Source organism: Synchiropus splendidus, chromosome 17, assembly GCF_027744825.2.
Source record: "Synchiropus splendidus isolate RoL2022-P1 chromosome 17, RoL_Sspl_1.0, whole genome shotgun sequence".
NCBI lineage: Eukaryota > Metazoa > Chordata > Actinopteri > Syngnathiformes > Callionymidae > Synchiropus > Synchiropus splendidus.
This window is the reverse complement of record NC_071350.1, coordinates 6,420,490-6,437,072: the sequence shown is the minus strand read 5'-3', so window position 1 is coordinate 6,437,072 and position 16,583 is coordinate 6,420,490. Positions and strand designations below refer to the sequence as shown.

The 16,583-nt window shown below is 41.1% G+C and overlaps 3 protein-coding genes across 8 annotated transcripts in view; all 3 read left to right on the top strand.

Annotated features, from left to right (window-relative positions):
- Positions 1-1,448, top strand: part of LOC128748763 (junctional adhesion molecule 3B-like) — a 33,581-nt gene extending 32,133 nt beyond the window's left edge. Inside the window, exon 9 of the mRNA XM_053847737.1 lies at positions 900-1,448. Within this exon, the coding sequence (XP_053703712.1) occupies positions 900-935 (36 nt within the window). The 3' untranslated portion in view covers positions 936-1,448. The remainder of the gene's footprint in view (positions 1-899) is intronic.
- Positions 1,449-8,248: 6,800 nt separating this feature from the next.
- On the top strand, positions 8,249-14,545 carry vps26bl (vacuolar protein sorting 26 homolog B, like). The gene is made up of 6 exons (XM_053846938.1): positions 8,249-8,495; positions 9,243-9,399; positions 11,005-11,169; positions 11,247-11,422; positions 11,491-11,633; positions 11,702-14,545. Exons 1-6 carry the CDS (start codon positions 8,273-8,275, stop codon positions 11,828-11,830), a joined length of 993 nt encoding a protein of 330 aa, XP_053702913.1. The 5' UTR covers positions 8,249-8,272; the 3' UTR covers positions 11,831-14,545.
- Positions 14,546-15,456: 911 nt separating this feature from the next.
- Positions 15,457-16,583, top strand: part of arhgap32b (Rho GTPase activating protein 32b) — a 102,084-nt gene continuing 100,957 nt past the window's right edge. For 5 of the 6 annotated variants that reach the window (XM_053846640.1, XM_053846641.1, XM_053846644.1 and 2 more), the window contains exon 1: positions 15,457-15,884. The gene's annotated coding sequence lies outside the window, so the exon portion shown is untranslated. The remainder of the gene's footprint in view (positions 15,885-16,583) is intronic. The other variant, XM_053846642.1, reaches the window with a different exon arrangement.

The window sequence follows — 16,583 nt, the reverse complement described above, 5'->3', positions numbered from 1 at the left end:
CAGGAGGAGCACTCGCAGGTTCACGATCTGCAGATGCAACTCATCCATCAGGAGGAGAACATTTAAAAAAAAATGATTATCAGTGCGATGTGTAGTGCAGTGTTGTTTATCGGCATTCTATTGAATATAGACATGAAACTAATGAGTCTTATGAGGCTTCATGAAACAGTGTCTGCATTTTCAGAGCCCACTAGGTGGTGCTATCGCTTTAGAAATGAGGTTTTATTGAAATCAAGGTCAAATATTTTAGAGCAGAGAGCGCCATCTAGTGGGCTCTGAAAACGAGGACACTGTTTCATGAAGCCTCATAAGCCCATCACCACATTTCTTTGACACCTTTAACACTTTTAAACTAAGAGCACCACCTACTGACCTCTGAAATTGTGGACAATGTTTCATAACGCCTCACTGCTAAAACAGTCACACACAAAAAGAACTGCTCGTGACATAACTGTTAGGAACCGCGTAAACAAACACACTTCCATTGTCTGTGTACTTGTGAGAGAAGGACCCATGTCCTTTACTTATAGGCGAGCAGTTGAATTTCAAATCTTTCAACGATTTTCATGACAAATTCAAATCAAATATTTGTCCACTTAAAATTGTGTTTGAATTTGACAGTGGAAGATTATGCCTGTGCATATTATTTTCAACGATTACATGTCAGCACATCAGCAGGAGCCACATTAACTGGCCTCCTACAGCCCACATGAGTTGTCCGTGTGACAAAAATCCAAGTTCTATTTTTCCATCAGTGCTTCTTCTGCTTAAGTCTTACAAGCTGCTTGGTCTGCAGTGGTTAAAAAATGTATATATCGTAGATAATTCATAAAATTGAGCTACAAATATTGCAAAGTTGCTCGTGTTTTATCTTAAAGAAAGCTGTCTGTTGTCCGCAGGGTGATTTCCGACACAAGTCGTCGTTTGTGATCTGAAAATGAAGGCGCTGTTGACGAAGGCGGGGGGGACATGCCGAGGCGGAGACGTGACATGTGGTCCAGGCGCGCCACGTCCTCTGACCACGCAGCCGCCACAGTTCACACTCTGAGCTCTCGGCATTCCGAAAATTCCAACTATTCAAGTTTGCCAAAGGTGACAGGATTACACAGGACAACAAAATGTAACAACGACGAGACACTTTTGGGACTGAAGCCACCATTTCTCACCTACGAGTGAATTGTCAATCATGGAAACGCTGGATCCGAAATCCTGGAGGAGGAAAGTTGTCTGCCGTCACACATTGCTCCCGTTTCACCCCTCTGTCATTTCAGTAACATTTCTTTTCTACTGTTGACCTTTTTGTCAGACTATTTTTGATGGAATATATTTTAAAAGGCCTATAGATAAAGGTTTACTTTTCTAAATATTTGTAAAATACTAACTGACGTGTTTTTTTTTTTGTTTGTTTTTGTCCAAGGATTTTTTTTTTTTTAAAGTGTTACTTTGAACCACTAAGCATCAAGCCGTAAGCAGTTACCTTTGCAACGGGAAGAGACGGAGGGAAGTTGTCTGAGCATATCAAGATGTGGTCTTACATATTTGAGTCTCCTTCGCTGGGGCAGCCCAGGTCCTGCTGTCAGAGACTTGCGTGTTGGTGTTTGTCGATAGTCTTAGTGCGCGGCTTTGAAGAGTGCCAGACAATGCTGTGAAACACTGTCGCCATCAGTGTTGCGTTCTCTTCCGTTTAAGTGTCCTTCTCTGCTCGCTCTTCATCTTGTAAATATCGATCGTCCTGTCTGCCAGTGTCGCGCTCTTCTGGAAACGGTACGTGCTAACGCTACACTGAAAAGTGTCATGATGGAAGTTTCACACACAGAACGCTAGTGAAGTCACAAGCTTGAAATTTTAAAAAAATAGTGATTCATATTTATTTTTGGATGCATCTGAATCATCTTAAAAGTGTAATCCTACCCCTAAAAGTGACATTTCAACAACAACATTTTTGATTTATTCTTACATCTTTATTATTTAAAATTCCAATAGTCAATTCATAATTCACAATTACAGTGCCAATGGTGAGATAAATAAAGCGCCTCGGTTTTGGGTGCAGATAAAATAAATTTACAAAAAATAAGTGGCAGCTAAAGAAAACACAAGAATAATACGGATAAATAATACAAAATATTTGCCCAACCATTTACTCACGTGAGTTATGAGGAACATGGGTCTCCGGTGACGTTGAGCTACATACAGTGTATTCTAAAATTGCACATATTTTATTGACTAAAACTCAGTGCAGTGAAAGAAAAGTTTATGTTTATGATCTGGAAATGATGATTCTGATGTAAAACAAATTGAAAAAATAGAGTGGTACGATGAAACTAAGTTGCAGGCTGACAAAAATTAGCCATGTCGGAACAATAACTGAAAAGAAAAAGACGATAATTGTGGCATCATTACACTGTGAGGACAAAATCTCTTCCTTTATTTGATCACAGAGAGTTGCTGAGCAATTCCTCGTGCATACATTGCAGTCTTTAAGTAGATATTCCAGTTAAATGAAGTTCAAGTGAAACATGACAAAAAGCCATGTTTTCGATCGACTGTTGACTGCTGATGTGGCGGGTGTAGAAGTCTATGGCACAAAGGCTCATTTTCTTGAGTTCATGTTGGAGGGCCAGTCAGTTTAGCAGCGCCCTAAAGAAGAAGATCTGAGGGTGAGCAGCTGTGTCTTTGAGCGGAAAAGTCGGCCCAGGTGGTTCAGATGCTTCACTTTAATGTCCCTCAAGTTTCAAAAAATATCGTTCTGATTTGAAAGCTTGTGCGAGATTTACGACTTGGTCTCTCCAACATCATGAAGATGATTTATTTTATGACCTCCAGTATTGAATCGTGACTAAATATTGTAGCTTGTCTGTAAAAAAGGATGTTAGTTTGTCCTGCTTCTTAGCAAAACAGGGTCTGGAGGTTTAACACTGTTCCTGATTGTATATAGATTATTGTTTTCCGAGATGATGTAAAGTTGTGAAAATGAAATGGAAAAAAAAAACGTTTAAAAAAAATCACTCCTATTTGAGGCGATATGAAGCTCTTCCCATTCGTGAGAAGGAGAAGGTCTAGCATTGTCATTCAGAACATAAGCCAGAGCTTCCTGACGGACGACAGACTTCCTGGCGGAGCGACTCGCCTGCCTGAACACTGATCTTGTGTCAGCTTCTATCACACGTCAGAGCAAACAGCTGACTGACTCACTCCTCTATTATTCCTGGCTGCTTTTAAAAAAGGAGCTCTGGTGCAACCTGGGTGTCTGGGTCATGAGATGTTAGCCGAAGCTGCGTCCACATGTTTGTTGTTAAAAGCGTCATGTTTTCAGAGCTGAGTATTTTGGTAAATTGCTGCGTTGTAATGCAAAATCTGCAGTTGAGCAAGAAAACTCAAGCGTGTGGACGTAGCCCGAACCTCAGTCATGGGAGAGACGATCTGCCCGGCATTTTGCACATAGGACTTTATCCACGGCGTTCAAGTCTGTTTTGTGTTTTTGTCCCAAGTGAACGTGACAGTTTTCAAGAAAACAACAGCAATGCAATGCTGCGACGCAGCAGTGACGCAGCAGAGCCATCCTCCACGCGCCGACCCTTCACTTGTACAAAGTTCATTCCTCTTAAGTGCCTTCTGCCTTCAAAAGTGTCTCCCACTCTCGACTCTCCTGTCTGAGCTTTCACACGTTGCATTCGCAAACGGCGTTTGAGAGGAATGATGTCACCGCCAGTTTCCTTCTTTACATATCTGCAAATGTGTAAATAGTCTCTCTTTTTTGTTGATTTTCATAGAGTTGAATATGTAGACATGTTTAGTGCCTAAATATAGTGGGAATTATTTTTGGTAAAGACGGTGTTATTACGCTGGGACGGAGCTGTGAGCTGCTCTGTTCTGAGTGAGTTGGAGGGACTTTTAAACGTCGAGGATGGGCTGCACACTGGTACGTTAGAGAAGTGAACTCACAGTAGAATGTCCACAGAGGGTCGGCAGAGATCCCGACTTTTCATTCTTGAAACACTCAAGTTGTGATTAATAAACTCACTTGTAATATGGAGAAGCTGTGTGTCCGTGATTTCCTCTTTATTTGGCTTTCTGTGCCGCTACTTTAAATCCTTGATCTGAGCCGGCATCGGCAGAATTCCCCCACTGATCTGAAATCCTCATCTATTATTGGACGTTAAGCCATTCTACTCCTGTTTTTTTTTTTTTCTGGCAGAAAGATCCTGGATAAAAAGCTCTGTAATCTCTGAGCCCGGCTGATATATTGTCGTCTGCAGCCGGGCCACTTCGCAGTCAATCCTCCATAAAAAAACAAAATCTTGTCAAACCAGGGTCACCTATGTTGTTCAACATCAGATAAAAAAACCTGATGAATATTCTCAGATTGTTTTACGTGGAGATTAGAAGTAGCTTGTTGCTGCATGGATGGGGTTTTGATGGCTGACATGAGGCAGACAGGCTTTTCTGTTTTCTTACACAATAAAACACCCAGGGATCTCTGAGTCCAGAATGATGTTGACTTAATAAAACTGTGACTCGGACTGAATAATTTCAGAAAACATAGATTCATCAATGCAAAGAATCACGAATAATGAGCCTAAGTCACCTTTAATGGACCTGTAGTATCTGCCTTTGCGCCGGAGCAGTCGGATTCTGCTGAGGCATCGTACATGCGACATTTGCTCGGTAGTTCAAAATAAGTATGTTTTCACGGGCACTTCGTACATTTCACATCACGGAGACAAAGTTGATTCTCACATATTATTATCATTTAAATTGAGGTACATCATAGGTGTGACCCAGGACTTCAGGCGAAGTGGCCCAGAAAATCACTTTCATCTCCCCGTGGACTTCTTTTCCCCATTCTTTTCTTTCCGATCATAGTCCCCTGGGCCGACCGGGTTGAGGCTCTCTATTCCTGGGGCACCTCATGTTACAATGGGATGCCATCACCAAAACATCCATGATGCAGTGTCTTAGATGAGACAAATAAAAGTTTAGAAAAACAAATAGAACTCCAAGAATGTTTGTTCCTCACTGGAGTACTTCCTTCCTGATGTTAAAGCTCACATTATTAAAATGTGATTATCCACTATGAACTCATCTTGTTATCGATTTTATTGTTCTATGATCTCTGAACACAGGCATAATTGCTCGTCTTCAAAGAAATGACAGCGTCAGAACACTTATGCTAAAAGGAAAGAAAAATGATGGACCCATACGTATACTCATTTTAAACAACAAATTTTTTTTTGCATTAGTTTAACAATCACACCATAAATCACGATGGTGGCTATATTCAAGTTTTTATATCACCTTATTTAAACTAAAGCTCTTTCAATGTCTTGAAAATATTGATAAGAATTTCAATTTTAGGATATATATATATATATATATATATATATATATATATAGTTCCTGGTCCACTGATGACACTGATGCACAAGACACATGGCAGTCTGTTTGCTTTTGTTCAGGGATGTTTTTCACTACACAATGGCCAGAGTTTACACTACTCTGAATGTACTTGAAATTCTTATGCAAATAACTTTAAAATAGCTTCAGTTTAAATGAGGTGATATCAAAACTTGAATATAGCGACCATGGTGATTTATTGTGCCATTGTCAAACTCATGCAAAGTAAACAATATTTTGTTGTTTACCTGTATGTATGGTCCATCATTTGATTCAGAAATGTACCAAGTTCATTCAAATTGAAAAATGTGGCTTCTTGTGCCAAATATTATTATACCATTAAACTATATATATATATATCAAAGACAAACATACATTCAACATAAAACAAAAGAAAGCAAAAATGGAAACTAAAATATGCATACAATACAATTACAATGCTCTCAATTTCTATAAAAAAAATTATTTTTCAATCAAGGTATACTGGGTTATTGGGTGTTATTGCTAGTTTATTCTCATTTTTTTTAAATCATTATGAAATATATGAAATCTATGATTCATCACTCTTATTTTTCGACTTGATAACTGAGGATGACAATATTATTGACCTTGAAGTCATATTATTATTACTCTTTATTAGCTAAAATAAAACCATAGGTAATGTCCTGCAGCAAATGGAGTCTCACTGAAGTGTGACGCCAGCCGTCTATGTCCAACCACAGTGCTGCAGAGAAGTATGTGGTTGTGGTTTATATACATATTCAATGAATTCATTATCTAATCTAATGTGTGTCTTATTCTTAAAGATGTGTGTGGAAAATTGACGTAAATGCGGGACGTAAATCTGAAAAACACCTAACTAGATGGCATGGAGTTGGACTTGGTATCAAACATGGAGGACTAAAGCTCAAGCAGAAGGGGTTGGTTTAGGTTCTCTCCCAATGGCAGTGTGGTTTCCAGATGAAAAATTCAATGGGATGTTCAACAGTGATGGGAAGAGGAGGGAAAGACGACTCCTATTTGGTGGATATTCCGTGATGACAGAGTGACAGACATGAGTCTGCAGTGGTCTGAGGACAGCGAGGAGCCGCGCTACAGCAGGAGGAGCAGCATGTTCCCCTGTGACTGTCAGACCCAGACGTCCCGGCTCTTCCTCTCATCCTGCTGGAGCCCGAGAGGGAGAGGACGTCTCAGCTCACAGTCCTGTCCTCTGGGGAGTCTTTTAATTATTGTCAAGTTTGATCACTGCTCACGAAAGCAGCCTCCACATCTCCTGAAATACACCGCTAATTAAACCAGAGGTCTCTGAGGAGCTGCTCATCTCTTTAGTGCTGAAATGTTTGTGCTATTTAGACTCTTGAAATGGCGTGAAAACCTGAAACAAATGTCCATCCCTAACTTTTTTTTTTTAACATCATAAATACAGCAACGTTCTTGGACAAGGACTCACTTTTTTTAAGCTTAAATACTTTATATTACAGAGTCTGAGTGAGAGGAGCAGAGATCTGACTGTTGCCTCTTGGGAGGAGTTTGGTCGAACCGTGTCGGCCTTGAGAATCCGACTAGACAACTCAAGTGAAGACTTGACTCCATACTTTATAGGAAGGGATATGTCAAGGGTCGGTTTCATCCCACCAGGGAGTTCTTATCACCAGGGCTGAGGTCACCCGGGGAAGCTTCTAAGGTCGGATGAGGTCTATCCAGGCTCTGGATTTCCCTGGTGTTTTGGGTGCAACATCACATGGAGAGCGGGTCCACAAGTATGGTCCGACTATAAGGATGCCTCATGATACGAATGGACTTCTATAGGACCTCAGGTGAAAAGAGTTCAAGTCGGGAAAGTTCATATTAGAATGACTCATTTGTGAGGTCATACTACTGAGTGTATGTTGTTCCTTTATTGCCATTTATTTATAAGCCACTGCTGCTTAAAACTGTACTGGATCTGATTTATTTTTCTTTCCAAAACGTATTTAAATTCTGTACAGTTTGACACACATTTATTAAAGTGTTTTATTAGAGCCTTCTCATTTAATATTATTGGATTGTACATAAACTTAAGACAACATTAAGATCTTGTTTTTTTCCAAATATATTACATATACAGTAAGTTTGCAAATATGGTAAAAGATAGTAAGACACCAATTTCCTATCCTCACTCCCTATGTTAAGGTAAAAAGTAACTTAAGGCATCCTTACTTTGTTACGTTGAAGAAAGATGCGGCTCACGTGAGAGATACAACTGCGTCCTCTAGTGGAAAAAATACGGCATTACAAAACTGCGCGCACGATTGTCAAGAACTTTACTATTTGTGTCAGGGTTTGTTATTTAGAATCTGAATCTGAATCAGAATCAGATTTATTGCCATGGTCAGTGGGGATCCCACCAACTAGGAAACTGCTTAGGAAAAAATAAAATTAAATAAAATAATCTCTTGGATAAACTGGCACAATCCTTAAGAAAACAAATAATCGGTGACGAGGTGTTTAATAGAAATATGTGTAAAGAGATTATTGAAGCAACTTTCAGCAGCACCTGAGTAACAGAAAGTAATTTTTGGCATGTACTGTTGTGACGGCAGTTATGTGATAATGGGAACCGTGGACAGTACTGTATAAAATCGGACTGAAATTGAAATTATTATTACTTAACTCTTGTTGATGGAGGCAAGAATCAACATCAGAGTAATCTGTCATGCTAAAATTATTCAAAACAGTTAAGAAATATATATATAAGTAATAAGCATGATAAGTAAACTTACAGGGAAGTGTGGTGCGCTGTAGTGTATCGTGTAGCCCAGTAGGAGGCAGTATACGCCAAAACTAAGTGGCAGCCTGCGCCAGCTGAGTCGAAGAAGAAGCTGCTCCCTCAGCAACCATGAGCTTCTTCGGTTTTGGGCAGAGCGCCGATGTTGATATAGTTCTCAGTGACGCAGAAACGAGAAAAAAAGCCGAGCACAAAAGCGAAGATGGCAGGAAGGACAAGTATTTTCTCTTCTATGACGGGGAAACGGTGTCGGGGAAGGTGAACGTCACGCTCAAGTACCCGGGGAAGAGGCTGGAGCACAGCGGCATCAAGATCGAGTTCGTCGGCCAGATAGGTGAGCGTCGGCCGGCCTGCTCGCTCCAGTCAGTCGGTTTGAGGAGCTGGAGTTCAGGAGTAAACGTAACAGAAACTGTGCTGAGTATAAGCCGAGCGAGCCGTTTCAACTTCACACCGGCTTTCTAACAAGTGTCAGGTCTCGTGACCGCAGCGCACTTATCAGCTGACACAGCTGCGCCGACACTGCGGGAGCGATATTTAACCAACATGTCCAATGTGTGTCCGTCCATGAGTTTATGTGCTTGTGGAATCCTCTTTTTCTGCTTTCTAAGATAACGGACTTCCTCCTCCTAAACGCATATTCAAATTTGCAGAATCATTGAACGGCAACGCTGCAGTTTACCTCTGATTTCCTCAAATAAATGAAGGCCATGGTACGACTGATGTACACAATGTCAGACTTGACTGTCTCCTAAAACAGATCAGTGACATAAAACTGCCTACAATACTACAGCGAGTTCAACGATCTTGACTTGCAGCAGTTGTCAGGTTGAATTGTCTTACACTATGTTATTATGTTATAATCATCAGAAAGTAAAAACAAAAAGTTTTTAAAATATTTCTGAATTTATTAAATAACTAAGAAAAGCAAAAAGCTTTACAAATAGAGTGTAAAGTACAGAGGGTTTTTTTTCTGGGCCTATTGAATATTAAATGTGATTTGAAGGTGATGATATTTTGGGGATGTTTTTGAGGGAATCAACATTACTGACGGGGCATTTGTTGTGCTTGACTCTCCCTCCAGAGCTCTACTACGACAGAGGAAACCACCATGAGTTTGTGTCCCTTGTCAAGGACTTGGCCAGACCAGGAGAGCTCACCCAGTCTCAGACGTTTGACTTTGAGTTCACACACGTGGAGAAACCCTACGAGTCGTACACCGGCCAGAACGTCAAACTACGGTAACCTTTAGTTTTATCAATAACAATAACCTCCCCACCAGGGGCTTTTCCAAAGTGGAGCAACTTCAATGAGGCAATATTCAGATTAGAGTGTTGATCCCTTTTTACATGTTGTCAGCAGAATCCGGATGACTCATTAGACTATGACTCACTCGTTCTGTGGAGGCGCTTCCTTAATTTTCATGGTTCATGCTCTCATCATTTCCTGTTTGAGAGAACTCCTCTGTATTGGTGAAGGACGTATGTTGTTGTATGTGTGAAGAAGTGAGAGGAGCTGTCTGGAGCAGCATAGTAGTGCAGTCAGATTAGGTCATTTGAAAACAAGTCAGAAGTTTTTTTTGTTAATTATTTTTATGAATTCATAATAATTCCAGAATAATTCTCTTCTATATTTGACATAACTTTCACAGTTTTAACTCTGTGAATGAAATGTGTTTGTGTGCGTGCGTGAAACTGTCCTTGTCAAAGTAAGTGTGAGGTCGACCTCAAAAATACCAGAGACAAGTTATGATTTGCTCACTTTGGTAACACACCTGTACATGAAAACAAGATAATATATAAAGAACCTCAGAGTCCTGCTTCTGAGCCCAGCAGCTGTCTCTCTCCAGTAAGGAGCCCTTCCATCTGTCTTCTGCTCTGTTTCTACCAGACAGCAAATATTAGCCTGGATCTTCACTCAATAAGAGAGACACAGAGCTGAGAGCACCGTGGTGCGTTCAGGATTCTTGGAAAATGGGGAACAAATTGCATTGTCGAGTAACAGACACTGACACATTTACTCATCAAATGTGGGACAAATCTGTATCATTAGGGATTGTTATATAGTTAGGCAGTTTGTTTGTCAGGTAGCAAGGTAGCAGCAAACTATCCACATCCCATAATATGCCTCCACTCCCAACGGCTGTACTCGCATCGTTTCCAGGCAACAAAGCAGTTCACTTGTGTTGCAGCGGCACTGCTCAACAGCTCCTAAAAATGAATGAATATTGGGGGTCACATTGGCTTCGTGGCCTGTGCAGTTGTCGGGTAAACACTGTGAAGAATTTGTAGATTTTAGTTGCAGATGCCTTTTCCCCACAGTTGCTTTATGTTACTGCTACATTTTAGCTCATTCACATTGATGATAGAAACGTAGCGAGTCAACCACATTTTCTTTCTGACTGGTTCTGAGACTTGTCGCTCTCCTGAACATCCAAGATGCAGATGTTAGATTTTAACATTAGCCTGCTGTCCTGGGCAATAACCTGAGTAAAAGAAGACACGAGCTTTAACCAAGCGGTGTGTAACTGCGTTGTAAATATTTCAAAGACAGACCAAGCTGCGGCTCGAACTTTCGTTCATATTTATTGATCAGTGTGTAAATGACGTCTTTGATAGGTAAGGTTCAAACAGAATCTGGTATCACGGTCCCTTTTCATTATTGAAGGCTAATTTTAGCTTCTCTGTTAGCTTCAACATTCATGAATTATGCTCCTTCACCTCAGACTCTCAGGTCCAGATGGATCTCCTGAAAAAGAAAAGTACTTTGGATCAAATTGGCTCAATTCCAGTTCCTGTTTATTAATGATGAGCTTTAGCTTAGCATTGCACATCATCTGTTCGCAGGTACTTCCTGAGGGCCACAGTGAGCAGGCGACTCAATGACATCTCCAAGGAGCTGGACATTGTGGTTCACACACTGAGCACCTACCCAGAAATGAACTCGTCTATCAAGATGGAAGTAGGGATCGAGGACTGCCTGCACATAGAATTCGAGTACAACAAGTCCAAGTATGTTTGCCCCTTTAGCACCTTTCGCTCTCTTTGTCGTGAAGTGCAGCTCCTTTATTGTTGTTTCGCATTCACAGGTATCACTTAAAGGATGTGATAGTTGGGAAGATATACTTTTTGCTGGTGAGGATCAAAATCAAACACATGGAGATTGACATCATCAAGCGAGAAACCACCGGTACTGGACCGAACGTCTACCACGAGAATGACACCATTGCCAAATACGAGATCATGGACGGAGCGCCCGTCAGAGGTGACGTTTCTCTCTGTCCCGGCGTGAGACTCTGGCTGCAGCTCATGCCGATGTTTGTTCCGCTGCAGGAGAGTCCATCCCCATCCGCCTGTTCCTAGCCGGGTATGAAATGACGCCCACCATGAGGGACATTAACAAAAAGTACTCGGTGCGCTACTACCTGAATCTGGTCCTCATCGATGAGGAGGAGAGACGCTACTTCAAACAGCAGGTACAACCTTCATGAAGAGCGGCCCGTTCTGACAAAGATCTCCTCATTTGTGCTCTTACTCTTGGCAGGAAATCACACTGTGGAGAAAAGGTGACATAGTGAGGAAGAGTATGTCACACCAGGCAGTTATTGCCGCGCAACGCTTCGAAGGCTCCTCTCATCCCGAGAGAAACCTGGCAGAGGGGGACGACAGCTAGAGGGCGCCATCGTCTGGAGGAGCAGTGACCACGTTGTGGGCACGTTCCCAATGTGAATATCCAATATGAGAATGTAGCGCACTGTTTTTAAGCGGTGTGGGTACCTGTGCTTTTGTGTGTCAAGGGAAGCGAGGGATGTGTTCCAGGCACCTTTCAGCGTCCGCTGGGTGGAGCTTACAACATCCGCTCTGAACAGTTGGTTAGATTTTACTTTCAAGTGCTTCGCTAAACATCACTCTGTCGTTCCCACTGCTGGGACCAACAGTTATACATGTGTGTGTTTGTGTGTGTGGGAATGAGCTGGACGTCGTGGCAGAGCAAGATGATGACACTGTGCAGAAATACACGGCAATTGAAAGAACAGAAGATCCTGCTGTCTAATGATCATGATAATGATCGTCTGAGCAGGTTTGATCACCAACATTGATCTCAGACTGAAGCCGTCCTTTCTCAAGATCATAGCATTTTGTTGAGCCTAAAAGATCATACCCAGACTGGACAAAATGTCACCCTGAAACTCCAAATATATTGCCACTGCAGTGGATGGGAATGTGTGAGAACGTCATTGATTATTCAATATATTGACAAATGAAAACTTGACAGCCTTATATATTCACTGGCCAATGACACATTTATGAACAATCGGAACCACAGTATTGACAAACTACAGTTGGAAGGTCAGCCACGTTTTAAAGAAAATCATGTGCCGCAATTCTGTTTCCTATTGCAACATTACCAGCATGTATATTTATAAAATGAATCTATTCCATTACATTCCAAAGTTTTCTTCAGGTCCAATAAAGATTCCCTTGTTACTTGTACAAACTGTAGTTGAAAGAATAGCGCTTCAAAGATTTGTATTGACAATTTGAAAACCGCATTACCAAAGTCCACCCCCTGAACCCAGTGTTTAAAAACATACCAGTAAACACACCAACAGAAAATTCTTAAGAACTTACCAAAGTTAAGTGATATTTTTGCGCCCTACAACCGTCCTCCATCAGGAAATATGGAAGCTGACCATGCAGAACGAAAGGGCGAGATGTTGCTGCAGGCTTGATGAAAATGTTCCTCTTGAAGTCGGACATCAGCCCAAGTTCAGCTGCGAGTGATCTCGCTCAATTTTTTCCAAATCTGGAGTCGGATCTCTGTGAAGCCTGATGAGCTCCCAGCAAATCATAGAAATTTCTGATCTTCTTCCGGCACTAACGCAAGTTTGATTTTCAAATAGTTTTTAATTCATCACACCTCACAGAACCAATGACCCAAACTTGCCAAATATGAATCGATTCAATAGTGAATCCCAGTCAATCATTTCCTCTGCTGCCTGTCAGTAGGAAGGTCAAGTCCTGCTCAGCCCGTGAGCTTTAGACCAGTCATTGCAGTTTGTAAGTCATTCCTGTGTTTGTGTGCATTTTCTCAGGTTGCATGTTCAAAACGCGACAAAGAATTGCTTAACTGCACGTGAGAGATTGTCTGTGATTGACAGGGCTTCTCTCCAGAGTGTCCCCACTTCATGTCCACCAATGTCATTCTGATGGACTTCAACTGCCACAGCTACAGAAATAGGCAGGACGTAGATGCATATGAAAATGCACTCTAGCTGCAGAGGAGAAAAGTTCAGCAGTATATTTTCAGTGACACTTGTGTCCTCCAACGTTCACCTAATGGCAGCGCAGCATTGACTGACTGCTGCTGAATGCTGAATTCACCACACTGTTAGTTGTTGATGTGGACTCCAGTTACAACTTCTAGTAAGGTCTTTCTCATGAACTCCACCATACATCCGATATTGATATTTTCCAACAATAACATCACCTTTAGCTGTAATTACTATCTATCTATATATAAGGTATAAACCCTGGTGACACCTTACACCGTGACTGATATTTAGGGAACGATTGCAGCAAAACTGTGGAGTCGGATTATGAGCAAAAGATCAAAGGAGTGACTGAGTGGCCAAATGTAGCTAAAATGAGTTTCTGTTTGCAACATTCCTGTTTGGTTTATCTTAGGGTTCTCTTGTTATTATACTAATCGTGACCCATTTGTCACATCTGAATATTACTATTGTTGTCAACAAATTATCTTGAATATTTGTCCATTTTGTTAATGATTAAATAATCTGTAATGTGTTCTGGTTTCGCACTGAAGTAGGGAGTGACTGAAAACATCAGGTCATAAACTTGGAGCAGAACAATTTTGAAGTTAGAGCTTTTAGATGTAACCCACACGGATTAGCCATAAAATTATAACCAGCTGCCTAATGTTCAGTTGGGCCCCTCTTGACCAAAATGTGCCACTGTGCGAGTGAGGATGGTATTTTTCAAGCAGTTGATGTTTTCCCTCGACATCCCCATATTTGTTATATTGTCAGTGACTGTGTACAGTAGCTGCACCCTGTCCCTGACTTCAAGTGCCAACAATGGAGATCAAAACTGGACATGTTTTTCCTGGTTCAAAATGCTACGTCTGATTGGTGTATACGTGTATTAGAAGTCATGCGATGATCAACATAAGCATAGGGCTGCTATTGTCAGACTTGTTCGTGCCTCAGATAGCTTTCTTTGGTTGTAGCTGTCTGCTGGTCCAATAAGAAAGCAGCAGCGTTATCATGAGGATATCTTGTATTTCATTAAAGTAAAATAGATGAATTCTGAAATACTGGAGGATCCTCAATGGTTTTATAGAATAAAGTTCTATCTATTAACAGTCTCCTGTTGTATTTTTTTTTCTTTTATAGGGATGTCAACTAGTCATGGAAATACATATCTAATAAGGATAAATGTCCATGCTTGGATTCATTGTATCTTTCTGAAATAAGAGCCTCACGATACAGTTGTTTTACACAATATTTTTTAAATATAAGGTTCTTCATTTGCTACTTCTTATCCTCTTCATGGTGTTATGATGCTGGAGCCTGTCTAAGCTACTAAGGGTCAGAGGCAGGGACACCCTGGATGCATTTCCAAATCCACCATACACCCGCTTAGTATAAATATGTAGTATAAATATAAAAATGGTGGCAACTTAATTTAGCTTGGTTATTTTATAATGTAAGTGTTCTGTGTACGTTTATCCCTCATGATTTATTGCACATGAAGCTTCAGTTCATGTTTATCTCGCGTCATCGTCGTAACATTTTTTTTTTTTAATTTAATTGTTTATTTTCACGGTTTGTTGTTTTAATTTCTTCTCATTTGAAGGTAACTATTTCAATCGGCGTTGCAGCTGTGCTACAATGTGACCACCAGAGCGCACTTGTGTAGCAACTATGTTTGTCAATATCGCCGATGAGAAAATATGGCATGATTTATTTAAATAATAAACAACTTGTTTACCCTGTGCGTTTCAGCGGGAAGAAAACAACGAAAAGCACTAGGTGACTAAGGACAATAATTCTCTCACCATCCATTAAAAATGTGCAATAATATACATTAAACAGAAGCGAAGGCAGTTGCTAATCGCGTGAAAAACATTTTTTTTTCATTTGGCATATTTATCATATCACAGCAAGCGAAAATGTAATGTTTGACGCTTATTATTAGGCGACGTCAACATTCCCCACAGTCCATGAACGCATCACAGTGATAGCCCTGCTCCTCTGCTGTGCCATGCTCAGTTCGCGGTGTGCTCCGGTCGCTGGTGCTGGAGCGGAGCCGCTGGCAAGTTCTGAAAGGTGAAACTCGACCAAGCCGTTTGAGTTCTGTGGAACCTGCTGTTTTTAAGTTGGAGGACCTCCGGAATGTATGCCAATTTGAGCCAGAGCGAATGACTGAGCCGCACTCGTGAGTCCTGCTGTGTCCCGGTGGAGCCCTTTTTTGTTTGGGGTGACCCAAACTGACCATTGTTGGCACCGCAGCTTTCTGCTCGAAAGGAATTTCTGGAAGAATATTATTCAGAGCCGGTGATATATATATGTGTGTGAGAGAGAGAGTGTGCGGCTGGGAGCGCTGATGTGGAGAGGATTGGACAGTGGGAAAGCGCCAGACGGAGTGAGGGAAAGCTAAAGCTGCTCGTCTCACCAACGCTGCTCCACACCGCAACATAACAGGTACGGCTTCACTTGTTTCATCTGAATGTCTCTGCGTGTACAACTCTTTCTCTCTCTCTCTGTGTGTGTGTGTGTTGGTGTGTGTGTGTGTGTGAGGAGGGGTCTCCCCGGTTAGCACCGGCTAACATGTTGGCGAACCCTTCAACAGTGTGGGGGGTTTCATCATCACTTTGTCTCAAGAACATGTTTTCTCGTGTGGAATAAGCTTTTCTGCTTTGGTTGCTGCCGAGACACAGATCAGGGAACTGGATGAGCCAGCAGTAATGAGAGTGGACTGGTACATCACCACCAACAACATACACATATAAATGGACTACTGTGTCTGTTACAGCTTCTAGTGAAGAGAGCTAACCTACTGAACTTGTTTATTACACGATTAAGAGTCAAAGTACTGCAGAACTGTCTCCTACAGGTTCTTTTGTTTTCTATTAATTATTTGTGCCCATGATGCTCTTTTTTAGGTTGACATTTATGTCTAACATAACAGTGTTATATATGATATTTTTATGTGCTAAATATCAATACTAAATTAAGAAAATATATATGACAGACAACCTGATACTCAGAGTTCCTCAAAGTGCTGTCATGTGAGACTAACAGAGACTAACTGTACCTTGAATTTTTCTGATGGAATATGTAAAAAAAAAAAAAAGAATAAAAGAAGATATGATGATGAAAATGCTGTTCACACATTCTCTG

Coding starts and splice junctions, on each gene's coding strand:
- vps26bl (XM_053846938.1), top strand. CDS start 8,273: ATGAGCTTCTTCGGTTTTGGGCAGAGCGCCGATGTTGATATAGTTCTC. Junction 11,170..11,246: donor TTCGAGTACAACAAGTCCAA/GTATGTTTGCCC, acceptor TCGCATTCACAG/GTATCACTTAAAGGATGTGA. Junction 11,634..11,701: donor GACGCTACTTCAAACAGCAG/GTACAACCTTCA, acceptor TACTCTTGGCAG/GAAATCACACTGTGGAGAAA.